The sequence below is a fragment of the Schistocerca americana genome, chromosome 7 (assembly GCF_021461395.2).
Source record: "Schistocerca americana isolate TAMUIC-IGC-003095 chromosome 7, iqSchAmer2.1, whole genome shotgun sequence".
Lineage (NCBI taxonomy): Eukaryota > Metazoa > Arthropoda > Insecta > Orthoptera > Acrididae > Schistocerca > Schistocerca americana.
The window spans coordinates 121,939,662-121,957,705 of record NC_060125.1 but is presented as its reverse complement, the minus strand read 5'-3'; the positions used below and the strand labels follow the sequence as shown (position 1 = coordinate 121,957,705).

General features: G+C 43.2%; 1 protein-coding gene across 1 annotated transcript in view; it reads left to right on the top strand.

Annotated features, from left to right (window-relative positions):
• Positions 1 to 18,044, top strand: part of LOC124622400 (myrosinase 1-like) — a 107,268-nt gene that overhangs the window by 56,819 nt on the left and 32,405 nt on the right. Inside the window, exons 6-7 of the mRNA XM_047148088.1 lie at positions 3,556 to 3,650; positions 17,295 to 17,442. Of these exons, the coding sequence (XP_047004044.1) occupies positions 3,556 to 3,650; positions 17,295 to 17,442 (243 nt within the window). The remainder of the gene's footprint in view (positions 1 to 3,555; positions 3,651 to 17,294; positions 17,443 to 18,044) is intronic.

Sequence of the window (18,044 nt, the reverse complement as noted above, 5' to 3'; positions counted from 1 at the left end):
CGCGTGACCACAACAGGTGAAATTGTAGGTTCGCAAACTTGCGCTACGTATTGCTCGAACTGCCCCTCGCTGAGCCGAAAATATCCTTTGTGAATAAAATGAGTTGTCATAGGCGAATGACAATATGCACTGTTGACTAAATTTCGTGTTTGACTCTGATTTTGAAAGGGTTCGATTAGATCTCTTTCACAGTAGTTAACATGTCCATCATAACTGGCCCTCGCTACTTCGTAGCGTCTGCAGCAGACCTCGAGGAGGGAGAAGTATATCAATGTGTTTCAGCATTACTCCTCTTCCTATCCATGCGGAGTGTAAGCCAGTTTCAACGAAGTGAATAAATGTGAATGGTAGGGTGAATAAATGTTTATTTCTACTTTCAACTGCCTATTTATTCGGGAAAATGAAGTATTCTAAAATGAGTTTGAGTCTGTTCTTTGGGTGAAGAGTAGCATATCTGCTAATGCAGGTTTGGCAATACTAAAATAGTGCTGCGTGGCCAGAGAGCTGTACGGCTGGTTCGGGATGTAGACAAAGGATGTTTTCTATAAGTTGGTAAGGGCTCGGTAAGCTTTCTCCCTCAACAGCAACTTGTGGCAGGTGGAACGGATATCACCTGGGGAAGCACTGGCGGGCCAGGCATCAGATGAGGCAGACGTGGACACCCTCAACTTTAGATTTTGTGTTATGTAGATGTTCAGATTTCCAGTTTAGCCAGTTATTAGGCTGTTTAATCGGTTTTCTTTTTAATGAACATATTTCTGTTGAAGTTCCAGGTTTGAGATACACGAAAATCAGACGTTTAGAAGTATTTTCGTTTATTAGCATCACTACTTTACGCAGAGGAACATCGGGGCCACGCGGACCGACTATACAAAGGAAGTGGACATTTAGACAACGGTTATAACTACAAACCATTTATCAGTTTCGAGGAACAATTATAGTGAATCAATGCGCTTCACGCTAGTTTCCCACTTTATAGCCATTTTTGTGTTACTGAACTTAAGAATTCTGGATCCACATGCCTTTGTGCGGCTGGTGGGTAACATACAACCACTTTGTATGAGGTATAAACCATGCGTTAGTCGTTCATATTATATGTTCCACGCGAGTTACTATACCTTCTGTATCAGGATTTTAATTGATTTTCTTGTTGTTAGTACACTGATTCTCAGTCTCACGCCTCTCCGACAATCCCTGGCATCCACAGTACCAATAGTGAAATAACAGCCTCTTTCCTCGTAGTTACTTATCATGCACAATAGTAACAGATGATGAAAATCCTGGTTTTCTTAGAGGAAACAGTTTTTGTAAACTTGGAACTCTGTTCTCGGTGATGTGGTACGCCCTCCCTCTCTACGTGCTGCAACACTGCATGCCATAGTGTTATAATAGAGTAGCTATTCTGAATGAGTCTATGAATGGGTGTCCTAATGCAGGATGTTTTCGTACGTTCCTCGTTCCAGAAACGCAGTGACGCCCGCAATATTAGCGGTGGTTACCCACGGAAAACATTGCCTTAATAACAGTATATACCTCTACCATATGCAAGTTATTCTACGATACATTACTAGTGGGAACCAGTCAAGTTTTAATTCACGTGTCTATTGTAACGTGACAATTCAAATGTGAACAAGCCCCATCTATGGGTTCATTATGATTGTTCAGATTCAGTTCGCTATTCCCCAGTCGTATCACCATTGCAGTTTGACAATTTGTTTATTACATAACATGTAAAATATTTTTTCTTTTGTGATACTAAACTGATATATGTAATTGATGTTCATTCAGATAATTTATAGTCATTCTGGGAAGCTATGTGGATCCACATGCGTTCCCTTTTAGGCCAGTCAGAAAACGCACATCAACAACAAGTAGTTCTTCCTTTCATACTTACACATATTTTGTTGTTGAGACTGATATTAATATCCAGCCACAGTGTGTCCCCGGCTTATTTATTCATGGCAGTCCGTTCTGCCTGCCGATGCGCTGCTTTCTAGTTACAGTTTCCTCTGCAAGATAGATTACACCTAATCTTTCCTCTGAACACGTTTGAGATAGGTACGAACCACAGATAATGTACAACATTGGCTTTACAAGACACCTTACCATGTATCCAAACGCCTAGGAATACGGATTCTTCAGACGCGCTAGTCATATCCCAGTTCTGTGTAATCAAAATATCAGTAATAGTTTAATTGCGTATTTGATATTTAAAAACAAAATCTTGATGTCATTTAGCATCAGTTCATTTTCTAAAAGCCACGAACTGATGTCTTGAACTGTACTGTTTGTTACATTGCCCGTGTTGCACTCAACATCCTTCACTACCAAGCTAGTGTCATCAACAAACAGAAATACATCATTATCCACATAACAAACAGAAACTGACATCGATCAACCTCCAACTTTACACTGTCCCCTTCAGAACGCCACCTCATAACCATTCTCATTAACACAGAGAATGACTCCCTTCTTTCAGTTCTTAAAGTATGAGAGGTACGAATTGTAAGCTACTCCTCTTATTTCGTAATGGTCCGATTTCTGCAGTAATATTTATGGCCAACATAATCAAACGCCTTTGTTAAATCAAAGATGATGAAGTATTTCACCCGTAGAGTGCCTCGCACTGAAAATAGATTATAGCGTTTTCACTTACTAAAGCACTTTTTGAACCAAACTGTACGTTTGACGGCAAATTATGTGAACGTAAATGTTCAATTCCTATACAGCCTTTTCAATAAATTTTGCAAATACCGATAGTATAGAAATAGGTCTAAATTGTCTGTATCACTCCTTTATGCTGTTTTATAAATTAGTTTCTCTATTACGTACTTTAATCGTTCAAGAAACTGACCACTCCTAACGGAAAAATTAGATATGTGGCAAAGTACAGGGCTGACAGATGCAGCACAGCGGTAGACTCAGTATCGTGCTGCAGACGTCACTGTATCCCTGATAATCCTCAGTCTTTAGGGACTCCGTCTCCTCCTTGTCAGAATCGCGGAGGTGTATCTCAGATAGCAATTTTGTAAGACAGTTATAGGATTCCCTTCAGAAACGAAGTTTTTATTTAATTTACATACTATGTTCCCAAAGTGGTACTTAAATAATATAAATATATCTAACTAACTAGTAATAAAAACCTTTTTATAACACATTGGCTTAGTATCCTCGACCTTGTGCTGTTGGCAAAATTCACGATTGACCACATCGTTTTAATTACACTTTGAAAATTAGCTATTCTATTTGCATACCACAAATTTTTGTCTCCTTAATGACATTGTGAAGCAGCTTAAGGTACTGTTTGTAATGGGCTACTGCAACTCACTGTGACTATTTCTAACATTTTGATATAATTCCTACTTTGTGCACATATACTAATTTTTAACCTAGTTTTGTTTATGAGTTAACTGTGAGAACTTTTACTGCCATACTGTTATTTTTCTCAGTTTCACGTACGTGGTACTGTTGCTATGTTCCAGTTCGGTTTTAGTAGAGGTGAATTCCTTGACAACTTCAACAGCTGACTGATGAACGCTGTTTTACGTGTTTCAGGGAAGGTGGGCATCACAATCAACGTGATGTGGTATGAACCCGCCACGGACGCTCAAGCCGACATCGACGCAGCTGAACGCAAGAATCAGTTCTACGTGAGTGTGGATTCCTACATTATCCATCTTTCACTGCCATAATGTGCTCCTCTTTTACGTCGGTCTTAACACAGTGTAGCTAGCCACAAACATTCGTTGCTTCTACTCAATATCCATTCTTTTTTGGTTTTAGCAACACAGCACGATTTCCTCATTCATCAAAAATCGTCTTACATCAATTACTCCATTTGAACACATAATACCTGAAAAGTCAATTCATCATATAGAAATAAAACTACAATCTTACATCAAGGTGAGCTCAGAATTTCTTGGTTTCCGAGACATATTTTTGATCTCGAGCAAACGATAACTGCTGCCCAAATTTTGGGCATTACCTCTCACCATGGACAACGTTACCTCTCACCACGGACAACGCAGTGGCCGACATCCTTCAGTTAACGATCGAGAGCAGCAGCGTTTGCTTAGAGTGCTAACAGACAAGCAATACTGCACGAAATAACAGCGGAAATCAATGTGGGGCGCACGACAGATGTAGCCGTTAGAAGAAGCGCTTTCGGCGATGTCGTGCTGTTAGGAAAAGCACTCGCGCCGGTCGGCTGCTGCCATAGCCCACTAACCCCAAGTTTCGCCGCACTGTCCTGTGTTCGTGACCACATCGGTTGGATCCTAGACAACTGGAAAAACGTGGTCTGGTCAGATAAGTCCCGATTTCAAGTGGTAAGAGCTGATGGTAGGGTTCGAGTGTCGCCCAGATCCCACGATGGCAAGGGCCCAGGCACTGTACAAGCAGGAGGTGGCTCCACAATGGTGTAGCCTGTGTTCACATGGAATGGACCGGGTTCTCTGGTGAAACTGAACCAATGACTGAATGGAAATTTTTATGTTTGGCTACTTGGAGACCATTAGCAGCCATTCATGGATTTCATATTCCCAAAAAATGATATCATGTCATAGGGCCACAATTGTTCGTCATTCGTTTGAAGAACAAAATCAAATGGTCCAAATGGCCCTGAGCACTATGGGACTTAGAGCTACTTAAACCTAACTAACCTACGGACATCACACACATCCATGAGCGAGGCAGGATTCGAACCTGCGACCGTAGCAGCAGCGCGGTTCCGAACTGAGGCGGCCAGAACTGCTCGGCCACCGCCGCCGGCTGTTTGAAGAACATTCTGGACCATTGGAACGAATGATGTGGGCACACAGATCGTCTGACATGAATCCTATCGAACATTTATGGGACAAAGTCGCGGAGTCAGTTCGTGCACAAAACCCTGCGCCGGCAACAGTTACGCAATTATGCACACGTATAGAGGCAGCGTGGCTCAATATTTCTACAGAGGACTTCCAAAGACTTGTTGAGTCCACGACACGTCGACTTGCTAAACTATGCCGGGACACAGACCTTTGTCAGCTCAGTTATAAAGCCGTGCTTGCGACTTGAGCTGGTCATTCGATCTATTACGTGTCACTAGAACTCCCTCTGGGTGGTGTGTATCGCTTAAGAGCCTCGCTAATGAGTTTTAGGAAACACTCTCCTCTCCTCTGGTAATTTTCTGCAAAGCTTCAAGGACTTTTAATATTAATTAACTTAAAAAAATAAAAAGTCTTTTATGCCGTTCACGGTGTAGAAAATAGTTCATTCTGCAATAGATAGCTCGGTCGATACCTGAACCCTTACAAAATTTTACATAAACTGAGAAATTGTCTGTTACCCATAACACAAACAAAGTAATAACGATAGAAACATGGTAATGAAACGGATAAATTTTTCCGATGAGGTGTAGCGAGTGTAGTTTATTACACTTGCTACAAAATATTGAACAGACTACAGTAGGTCATGTGTTGGCACACTACCGTTAGTCTTTTATGTAGCAGAAGCATACATATTATAAAATTGTAAGTACGTTTACTCTAAACCACTGGATCGATTACAACCAAACTTGGTAAAACGTCACTTACCGCTTGTAAAGAACCACTGTGGGGATAAGAACCACCTACCTCCAAAGGAGTAGGGATGGCGATGAACAAGAAGTGTAGCAAATAGCCAGACTATGTTAATCCATTATTTAAGAATGAGAGAACTTTGTAATTTGCAACCAACTTGAAATACACTTTCGAGCCTTTTCGAGGTTTATTCTCGCTCACACCCGTACGAAATGATGAAACGAAAACATTTTATCGGTTTCTACATTTTCGCAGTTCAGGCAGTAAAACTGCCATATCACGCATGAACTTTTAGGGCACTACTTCTTTACTAATAACTGTAATCGCAACACGCTTAGCAAACAGCATTTAAATATACCAGGGAATGTATCTCCAAATTTCGTTTTGTGACACATAGATCAGGAGACATGACGTCATAAACATTGAGTTCCTTGAAAACTAAACTGCAGGGTGAAATTCGCTAGAGATACAGGTCAAATATGTGTATAAATATGTGTGAAATACGTTCGGTATATGTAACGTGTATGTATGTGGGCAAAGCTGCGAGTAAAAATCTCCTCCTAATATCCTGGATCGACTGCAACGAAATGCTGTACATATACTACTTACTATCTGGAAAGAAATACTGTGGAGGTAAGCACAAGCACACTTCTATTAGGATTGGGGTGATAACGTGGAGTGAGACGAGGAGGAAGTGATGGACAGACAGAGAGGAGGAAAAGAGGAGATGTACAGAGAGAGTAGCAGGAGGTGGTAGACAGAGAGAGACGAGGGAGGCAAGTTGGGGTTAGACTAATAGATTTAGAAGAAATGGATACCCGGCCAACGCTTGGGATTCAGCTGGTGTTATAGAAAGTACCACGATAAATTTTCCGTTTAGCGAAATCTACAATGGTGAGCCAAAATACTATGACCACTGCCCACCGGGAGGCTGTATGCTGCCTGCTGGCGCTGGGGGCACGTGGCGAGGTAAGAGAAGTATACGAGCGGAGCGGAGACGAGTGGGAAAACATTATGGCGAAGACAAGGGGCGCAAATGCGGAAATACGCCGACTTGAGCAATATCAATGGCCGTGTCCAGATAGCCGTCATCCAGACTGCTCGAGACATGCACCGCGCCACGGACGGTAGGAGCAAGTATTATGTTATGGGGGACGTTCCCCTGGTTTTCCATGGGACCTGGCACCGTGACAGCCGTGGTATACGTGAACATTATTAGCCGGCCACGGTGGCCGAGCGGTTCTAGGCGCTTCAGTCCGGATCCGCGTGACTGTACAGTCGCAGGTTCGAATTCTGCCTCGGGCATGGATGTGTGTGATGTCCTTAGGTTAGTTAGGTTTAAGTAGTTCTAAATTCTAGGGGACTGATGACCTGGGATGTTAAGTCCCATAGTGCTCAGAGGCATTTTTTGAACATTATTGTGAAGCACTTGTAATCCCTTACCCTAAACACCCCCCAACTACGATGGTATGTTCCAGCAGGGAAACTGTGCGTATCACAAGGCGAAAATGGTACTACAGTTGTTTGAGGAGCATGCTAGTGAACTCACGTTGATCTCCTGGTCATCAAATTCGGCTTATCTGAGTCCGATGAAACCCAACTGGGACGCTGTCGGGCCCACAAACCAACCGCCCGTAAGTTACGGCAAGTGTGAGACCTTCTCGTTGGCATCTGGCGCCACAAACCTCTGGAAACCTAGCAAGTACTTGTCGAATCCATGACACTCAGAGTCAGTGCTGAATTGCGTTCATAGTGGACGAACACGCTTTTAAGTAGGCGATTATAATGTTTTGGCTCATCTATAATATAAAAAAATTCTAACTGGCCGAAGTCTGTACACAGGAGTTATTTAAGAAAACTTAATATGAGGGGTCTTTGTAACAGCAATATAAGCCAAAACAAATGTTTTCAGAATTTTTGCTCATTTGTTCGTCTATCTGTCTGTCGGTATGCTAGTACGCGCATCGCGTTTGCATGAAATTGGATGCGGTTTTTACGTTTGTGTTGTTGGAGGTCTAACTTCAATTCTGACGCATGTACCATCTTGATACACCGCCTAGTAGCAGAATTATCTATATATACAGAGGGCTTCCTTTAACTGGGTCAGTAAGGAGGATTATGAATCTACAGGAGATACCGAGAAACTGTCTTGGGAACCTTTAGGTTCACTTTTGTGAAAACTTTTTTCCATATTCAAATTTTTGGTCAAGCAAGAGCTGTCTATGATATGAGTAAAATTGGCAAAATTTTTTTTACATATATCGACTCAGTTTCGTGTAAGGATCCTGTCATTATATTGGAAGAAAAAGATCGGAACAGCAGAAGTTTTATAAAACCAAACAAAATGAACCAGAATAGAAATGATAGAATCCGTAAAATGTAGTATTTTGGAACGTTTTATCATAATAATAATAATAATAATAATGTTAACAGTTTAATCCGGTTATAGAGAGACATTCTTGAACGGATTCTTGAATCTGTGTAACTATTATCATTTGTACCTACTTTTCCTCAGAGAGTTTCATCGTGTGTTATCGGTATAAGTGAAGTGACACAATTATTGTGATTTCGTATTAGCGTCTTCGTTCGTTTAGCTTCTTACATTCTTGAATTCATTCTTCAGTTGGTATAACTGTTACAGGTGATACGTTTTTCGAGTAGTAATAATGCCTTCCCGAAAGCGGTCTTAACCTTCTTCTGTTATCCAGTCGCTGTTGCCGAGCGGTTATAGGCGCTTCAGTCCGGAACCCCGCTGCTGCTGCGGTCGCAGGTTCGAATCCTGCCTCGAGCATGGAGTTCAAAAATGGTTCAAATGGCTCTGAGCACTATGGGACTTAACATCTGAAGTCATCAGTCCCCTAGAACTTAGAACTACTTAAACCTAACTAAGAACAGCACACACATCCACGCCCGAGGCAGGATTCGAGCCTGCGGCCGTAGCGGTCCCGCGGTTCCAGACTGAAGCGCCTAGAACCGCCTTTTTTTTTTTTTTTTTTTGTTTTTTTTTTTTTTTACGGTCTAAAGGCGCTGCAGTCGTGGACTGTGCGGCTGGTCCCGGCGGAGGTTCGAGTCCTCCCTCGGGCATGGGAGTGTGTTTGTCCTTAGGATAATTTAGGTTAAGTACTGTGTAAGCTTATGGACTGATGACCTTTGCAGTTAAGTCCCATAAGATTTCACACACATTTGAACGTTTTTGAAGACTCGAACCTCAGACGGGCGGAGCCGCGAGGGCCGCGACAAGGCGCCCAAGACCGCGCGGCTGTAGCATTTGATTGGATCTTTGTTGCCAACAGATAATCCAAGGTATTTACAAATTTATTTTGTAGATAATTAACTAGACCAGGCAAATGTTAGGCAACAAAGTATTCCTAATTTAAATTCAGGTTCGATAAGAAGTGTGCAAACTATGCTACACAGTGTGAACCCGTATGTCGACAGCTTTAAAGTCGCACTTCGATCAGTTCCAAATGACTAGCGCAATAATTACAAGTCTGTAGTTACAGCTGAAAAATACCAAGAAAATCTCACTCGGGTCGCAACAATGCACCAATTACAAATTAACTGGCTGTCGTGTTAGTCGAGCAGGAATGTGATTGGAGAGACGTTAATTAAGTACTCATGATGATCCTCTTCAGAGAAACACATCGTGCTTATGATCCGTTACAGTATCCTTCAGTGTTTTCCCGAGGTGAAGACGGCTACAATTTTGCTGTGTGTAATGTTGATCCTCCCACGGGTTCTCGTAATTTTAACAGAAACCTTCTGCAACGAAGTTCTACAGTTTTTTAATCCAGCTAAGTAAGAACCGACGTACCTACGTACACCGATTTCGAGGCCTTTTTAACCAATTTTTAGTAGACGTATATGCAAAAACTGGAACTGAACGGTCAGTGCTCATCGGCGCTGATCAGAGACAATGACGTGCGGAAAACTGCACCGACCTTAGAGACACTTTATAAGAGGACTTCGACAGGATGCTGATTCTCTCTTCCACATTTACTGGTGCTCCCAGGAATATGGCAGATCGTACGTTTTGCTACGTTAGAAAATACGGCGGCGCATATGTGTTTATTACTAGACCAACTATCCAAAGTGGCCCGAAATAAAGAACAAATTAACTTGCCGGCCAGGCATTCAACGACAGGCACGACTTGATTTCTCGAGTACTTCATTTAAAACAAAATCGCCTGATAGACCTGCTAACAAGCGAAAAGTTATCTGGAGCAGTACGGTGCTATATGCATTCGATAGAATGACAGAAGCATGCTTTGCCTCCTTCGCACAACCTTTTGTTGTTCGAAGAGAAGATTAGGTCCAATGACATTGATCGAGTTATTAGCGCCGAAATACCAAATCCCGACATAGACCCCATTCTGCACAGCATTGTCGAAGCCAATATGATACATGGTCCATGTGGCTCATTAAATACCAGTTCATCTAGCCAGAAAGAAGACCGTTGCCGGAAGAAGTTTCTGAAAAAATTTGTTAGCGAAACTGTTAATGGTGAACATGTTGCTACTGGGAACATGTGTCCAGTGTATCGCGGACGGGCGCCTGAAATTGGCGGCTTCACAGCCGAAGTTAATACGCGCGGTGAAAGTACGAGTGTTGCAGTAGACAGTCTGTTGGTAGCACAATACTCACCAGTACTTTCACGTGTATTTGAAGCTCACCTGAATGCCGAATACTGCACTGGCGTAGAATCGAGCAAATACATTTGCAAACACGTGAAATGAGGGAAGCCACCAGGCGACGTTTGGCTTTCAGAGTGTTGAGCGTGACTAAGTGACCAAAGATCAGTCAGGTCGCTATAATGGTACCTCGCAAGCAGTCTGGCGTTTGCCTTTTCACGAACGACACCCTACCGTTATGCACTCACATGTTCGTTTAGAAAACAGTCAGCGATTTCATTTCACTGCAGGAACGTTTAGAAAATCCTCACCGTGCCACACTTTTAGCTTATTTCAATCTCTCTCAGGAAGATAGTTTTGCTCGAACTCTTATGTACAACAATTGCCCTCCTACTATATTTATGACAAACAATAGGTTTTCAGTAGACGCCGACGCGGTCAGTCAATGGAAGGGTTTTCCAGGCGTTTATCAGGACTCCACATTAGGTAGTGTGTACACTGTCCATCCAAGTAACGGTGAATGCTGTTTTACTTGCGCCTTTTACTACACACTGTTCTCAGAGCCAGGTTTTTCGCATTTCGGATAACTGAAAATGGCGTTGAACATTCAACGTTTCACGTAGGTTGCAGTGCGGTGCGGCTGCTACATCACGATCTAAGTTAGATCGAAACGCTCGACGACGCCGTAATCGGTGGAAGTCCAAGTGGATCGCGTCATTTGTTATCAGTTATGATGATCTTCTGCGCACTTTCCCATCCTGTGCATCTGAGGGAGAAATATCAGCGACATCTATTACTTCTTTAGTGGGTAGGGGCGCTTATGGAGATAGCAGACTGTGATTAGAGTGTTATCAATCGTTGCCTCTGCTCGCTTCGACATATTGTTATTTCCATTAGCGGCAATCCTGTAAGTCATTACGGTCTTCAAAAATCGCAGGAAAGCGCTGACACCTGTGAGACAATCGCGTATATGCTGCGGAGGCAAATTATATTTCACTGCAATGGCTGAAATCGTGAATAATAACATTGGGAGCCTTTCCAATGAGCAAAAGTCAGTACAGGACAACGTATTACGGAGTGTTGCTCAAGAGCAGGCTGAAACCTTTTTCCTTGAGGTCCTTGGTGGTACAGGCAAAACAATTTTGATTCCATTGGCACTGGTTGAAATCAGAAGGCAGGGGAAGCTAGAATTAACAGTTGCGGGCGGCCGGTGTGGCCGAGCTGTTCTAGGCGCTTCAGTCTGGAACCGCGCGACCGCTACGGTCACAGGTTCGAATCCTGCCTCGGGCATGGATGTGTGTGATGTCCATAGGTTAGTTAGGTTTAAGTAGTTCCAAGTTCTAGGGGACTGATGACCTCAGCTGTTAAGTCCCATAGTGCTCAGAGCCATTTTTTTGTCTTCAAGATATCTTTGGATCTAGACATAAATGAAACCCCAGTACGCGCAGTATCGCGAAGGAGCAACAAGGCGAAGATCCTATCAGAGTGTTGCCTAAGCGTTTGCGACGAGTGCACCATGGCACACAAAAAAGGCGTGAAAGCAGTCAGTCGCAATCTGCAAGAATCCGCTGAAACGATCGCATTTACGGAAGGCGTCGCTGCTTTCCGTCAGACTTCACCTGTTGTAGCCCTAGGTACTAGAGACATGCGCTCACCTCATCTGCTCTAGTTCCTAGGGTTATAACAGGAGAAGTCTGACGGAAATCACACAAAATAAAACAGCGACGTCTCTCGTAGTGCGATCGTTTCAGTGGATGTCTTGTAGAGTATACCGGCGAGGATATATTGCCCGAATCGAATGGGTCTGTGACTCTGCCACAGTGCCTTTGTCTAGTTGTTGCTTCGATGGAGGAACATATTCGTTTCGTTGATGAAGATATATCCGAAATAACATGTAATGCTGCTGCTATAAAACAGATGGGAACGAAGTGGTGTATCGTTTCATAAATACAGTTCTGGACCGGATCTATGCTACCATTTAACTCCCTTCCCTGCACCAGGACTCACCGCGCATAATACCCTTCTGATGGTAGGTATTCCGACTACGCTGCTTCTGAACGTTTTTGTAGACCCTTGTCGCTAGGTCTCGCCGCTACTGCTCTGGAGGCCGAGTTGCCACTGTTGTTACGGTAGGCCGAGCTTGTGAGTTCGTGAAACGTCTTCTGGTCCAGTACACCGCTAAGATATTTTTCCCCTGCCACTGTCCGCAGCTCGTGGTCTAGTGGCTAGCGTTGCTGCCTCTGGATCACGGGGTCCCGGGTTCGATTCCCGGCCAGGTTGGGGATTTTCTCTGCCCGGGGACTGAGTGTTAGTGTTGTCCTCGTCATTTCATCATCATCATTCGTGACAGTGGCTAGACCGGATTGAGAAAAAATTGGACTGTGTAAAAATTGGGACTTTGTATGGGCGCTGATGACCGCGCGGTTGAGCGCTTCACAAACGAAACATCATGATCCATGCCAATATTACACGGCTATGTCCCAGACTCAGTAACAGGATAGGTGAACGAAGGCTCTACAACGCTCCAACAAATTAGTAACAAAGTAGCACAAATGATTTAAAAATATTTACTTATCTTTTAGACTTGTCGAATAATTAAGTCTGGAGCAGTGCATGTAATGTAACACAAAAAAGGCCTTCAGTGTGTAAGGGATCCGTGATCCCACAAGCATAGATGCTAGTATCCGACGCCCAGGTCGATAGCAGACAGGAGTCGATTGTCGAGCGCTGCAGGAGGCAGTGAGACGAGTGTCGAGTGCGGAGTAGTACTGGAGAGTGTCGAGCGAGCTGTGGTGCTGGAGAGACGGGCAAGAATCGTGGTCAAGTGAGTTGTAAACGGCAAAATTCACCGGACTATGACGAGTGGAATTAAAATACAAGGTGAAAGGATATCAATGATACGATTCGCTGATGACATTGCTATCCTGAGTGAAAGTAAAGAAGAATTAAATGATCTGCTGAACGGAACGAACAGTCTAATGAGTACACAGTATGGTTTGAGAGTAAATCGGAGAAAGACGAAGGTAATGAGAAGTAGTAGAAATGAGAACAGCGAGAAACGTAACATCAGGATTGATGGTCACGAACTCAATGAAGTTACGGAATTCTGCTACCTAGGCAGTAAAATAACCAATGACGGACGGAGCAAGGAGGACATCAAAAGCAGACTCGATATGGCAAAAAAGGCATTTCTGGCCAAGAGAAGTCTACTAATATCAAATACCGGCCTTAATTTGAGGAAGAAATTTCTGAGGATGTGCGTCTGGAGTACAGCATTGTATGGTAGTGAAACCTGGACTGTGGGAAAACCGGAACAGAAGAGAATCGAAGCATTTGATATGTGGTGCCATAGACGAATGTTGAAAATTAGGTGGACTGATAAGGTAAGGAATGAGGAGGTTCTGCGCAGAATCGGAGAGGAGAGGAATATGTGGAAAACACTGATAAGGGGAAGGGACAGGATGATAGGACATCTGCTAAGACATGAGGGAACGACTTCCATGGTACTAGAGGGAGCTGTAGAGGGCAAAAACTGTAGAGGAAGACAGAGATTGGAATACGTCACGCAAATAATTGAGGACGTAGGTTGCAAGTGCTACTCTGAGATGAAGAGGTTAGCTCAGGAAAGGAATTCGTGGCGGGCCGCATCAAACCAGTCAGTAGACTGATGACAAAAAAAAGAAAAGAAAAGAAAATGACGAGTGAGCACGTCCCCCTGATCGTCATGCGGTTGACCCTCACTAATACCGATTCGCGAGTGATATGAAAGTGACAAGTGCCGAATTACGTGTTTCGCGTCAACCGCGTCGGCCAGCAACAACCATGAATTGCAGTGAGGATTGTTGTGAATGTTAACAATCAGCATTGCGTGTGACGAAGTACTGAAAATCAGCAACCAATAAAAAGATATAAATGTAATTAGACGTGTAAGGCGAAGGTAGTAACTGCCTCAGAATTTGTGTGTTCGTAGAAAATACAATACAGTTTGTACATCGCAACCTTTATGTTCCTTAATAACAGACAAACTTTCAGTCATGCCACTATTCAGTTGCAAAACAGCCGCACTCGGTTGAAATACCCCCGAAACCACAGCAGAAAAACCGGTATCCTTTCTTCCATTAAGCACACGGTCATATAAGCATAATAATTAACTGCTTGGCGGCTTCGATGAATTACTCAAAATCCAACAAGGAATTTAAACGGGGTGTTTCAAGTGGCTAAGTGCAAATCGTAGGTAAACTTCACAGTACATGGCAAAAGCAATTTACAACTACTGTCCGTTCACTTCTAAGAGTTCACTAAACGACGTTCCCTGTCTGAGTCAGCCCTGGTCGATGATCTATAGCCAAGGGGGCGACAGCTGGTCTTCTGAGTCATTGGCGGATTGTACTCGGGCGGCAACTGGCTGAGGCGAAGTCGATATCTTGATCCTCAGCGCCGCCCGTGGCGCCGGTGTTAAGTGGCGAGTCTCTATGGCACCGGCACCAGCCCGCACCTTTGCGCCTGTGGTGTTTTTGCCCTGGCTGTGTCTTGTTCGGACGACACGGCAAACTTAACCACTCCGAAGCTGTGTAATGAAACTTGCCTTAAGGTGCTGTCGCTTCGTAATAATATTATAAAAGGTGAAATTCTCGTGGACTGGGGAGCTGGTGAAATAGTTTTCATGCCACGCATACCCGTCATTCCCAACAATTCCCCTTTCCTCTTCAAACGCATGCAGTTCCCCGTAAGCTTATGCTCCACCCTGACCATCAACATGTCGCCAGCACAGGCGCTTCGAGCCGCCACTGTCTCTCATGGACAACTCTACATAGCTTGCTCCCGGGTCACAGCTAAGATTATTTGTTCCTAATGGGCAAAATATCAAATTTTGTATATAAAGGAATTTCCTAATTTTCGCAATTTCTTAAAATACAACACTCGTTGCTCCCCTATCCGGGTATACTGGTATTTCATACTTCAAATATCAGTATGTGTACTTAAAAACACATGAGTTCTTCTCCATTGCCCCTTTTGACAGCTTCACCTTCAGTCTTTTACACCTGTTTTTCTCACATTCATCATTTTTCAAGATTCATGCGGGTTCGAGATCCACGAGGACGAAGTCGTGGGCAAAAGCTAGTAGTGAAAAAAAAAAAGTTTCTTTGGCGCCCACATCCTCTTCGTGGTGTAATTAGGTTCAAAATCTTTCAAATGCCTCTGAGCACTATGGGACTTAACTTCTGAGGTCATCAGTCCCCTAGAACTTAGAACTACTTAAACCTAGCTAACCTAAGGACATCACACACACCAATGCCCGAGGCAGGATTCGAACCTGCGACCGTAGCGGTCGCGCGCTTCCAGACTGTAGCACCTAGAACCGCTCAGCCACCCCAGACGGCGGTGTAGTTAGGCACACGGGATCTGCGAACCTGGCTGCCCGCAAGTATCTGAATGTTGACACATCTGCTACTGATACACAGTACCACTCCCTGCGCTCAGTAGATTTACATAAACCGTCTGAAATCTCGATGACTAAAAATGCAGTCTAAAGAATTAACAAATTAACTTTGTAACTTGGAACATCACACCCTCTTGACTTTCCTTTGAGAACAAAGTCTGGCCAGTGTTTCTTTCAGCAGTAACGAACGAATGAAAACCTTCCAACCTTCATGTTTAATGGACAGATAAGTTTTCATCCACAAGAGACAGGTTGTAGACTTTTCATTCTCAGTACGTATGAGTGCAGCAGTAGCGGAAGGTGAGATAAGGTTCCACTCTAAGGTAAATTGAATTTTCACCCAACTATGGTTATCGATAGAAGCTTACCCCTTACATTTTTGAATATAGACATTACAAAGCATCACACCAAACATTTGTAACTGAGAACGAAAATAATATACGAGAATTATGCAGGGTGGTCCAGTGATAGTAACCGGGCCAAATATCTCACGAAATAAGCGTCAAACGAAAATCTACAAAGAACGAAACTTGTCTAGCTTGAAGGGGGAAAGCAGATGGCGCTATCGTTGGTCCGCTAGATGGCGCTGCCATAGGTCAAAAGGGTATCAATTGCGCTTTTAAAAATAGGAACCCCCATTTTTATTACATATTCGTGTAGTACGTAAAGAAATATGAATGTTTTAGTTGCAACACTTTTTTCGCTTTGTGATAGATGGCGCTGTAATAGTCACAAACATATGGCTCACAATTTTAGACGAACAATTGGTAACAGGTAGGTTTTTTAAATTAAAATACAGAACATAGGTATGTTTGAATATTTTATTTCGGTTGTTCCAATGTGATACATGTACCTTTGTGAACTTATCATTTCTGAGAACGCATGCTGTTACAGCGTGATTACCTGTAAATACCACATTAATGCAATAAATGCTCAAAATAATGTCCGTCAGCCTCAATGCATTTGGCAATACGTGTAACGACATTCCTCTCAACAGCGAGTAGTTCGCCTTCCGTAATGTTCGCACATGTATTGACAATGCGCTGACGCATGTTGTCAGGCGTTGTCGGTTGATCACGATGGCAAATATCCTCCAACTTTCCCCACAGAAAGAAATCCGGGGACGTCAGATCCGGTGAACGTGCGGGTCATAGTGTGGTGCTTCGACGACCAATCCACCTGCCATGAAATTTGCTATTCAATACCGTTTCAACCGCACGCGAGCTATGTATCAGACATCCATCATGTTGGAAGTACATCGCCATTCTATCATGCAGTGAAACATCTTGTAGTAACATCGGTAGAAAAAATTTTAAAAATGAGGTACAATGAGGTTCTAACATGAAATTAGGTATTTAAGGAACTATAAAATTACACTTTTCGATAAAATATTTGCGTTAATTCTTAGCTGGGAAGACCACGAGAGAATATTAGTCATAAAAATTCCATTTTATTTGATTTTTAAAATTTAGGTACCATCAGGTACTCACCTGAAATTATGTATTTTTAGGTGCTATAAAACTATCGTTTTCGATCATAAATTGGCGTAATTTATGTATCTGCAACTTCTGTTGTCTTTATTTGATGAGAAACAAAATAGGTTTTTGCCTAAAATCCGACGTCTAATTATTAGTCATCAGTGATAATTTAATCGTGTTTTAGGCCGGGCTGTACGGTCACCCAATCTTCACGTCAGAGGGTGACTACCCAGCTGTCGTGAAGCAGAGGGTGGCGGAGAACAGTCAGGCTGAGGGGTACCCCAGGTCCCGCCTCATTGAGTTCACGCCGGAGGAAGTCGAGTACATCAAAGGTGAGTAGTGTGCGCTTTCGCAGCATTCTACGAAACACTTAAAGTTACAACGTCCATGAAAAACGTGAATTACTTTCAACAGCGGATCTATTCCATATATTGGTAAGTGAAGTAAAGCTGCTTATGACACTTCAGTTCTAAGAGATTAATGGGAGTAATAAAACTGTAAAAACAACAATGACAATGTCGTGTTAATGAAAGTGTAATCAACACAACGGAAAAAATACTTTTGTCGTCCCAGGAGAAATAACGGTAACATCGTGTGACACGCCTCCAGCCTTGATTATGAACCCAATTCGACGAGCAAAACAGTCCTCAAGTTTGTTCAGGTACACTACGACCGGCCGGAGCCACTCGTTGACGATATCAGATCGCATGGAGCTCCAGTCGCAAATGCTGCCAAACAATTTCTATGAGACTGAGGCTAGGTGATGAGGTGATTTAAAGCATCAGTCGGGGTGGAATAGGATGCTTGAGTGTTCGCCATACCAGGACGTACGGATGCAGCCATGTCAAATGACTGTTGTCATCTTGGAAGACAAGAGTGTCTATAGCACATTCATCATGAAGATGTAGAAGAAAGGGCAGCATTCCAGTCACCG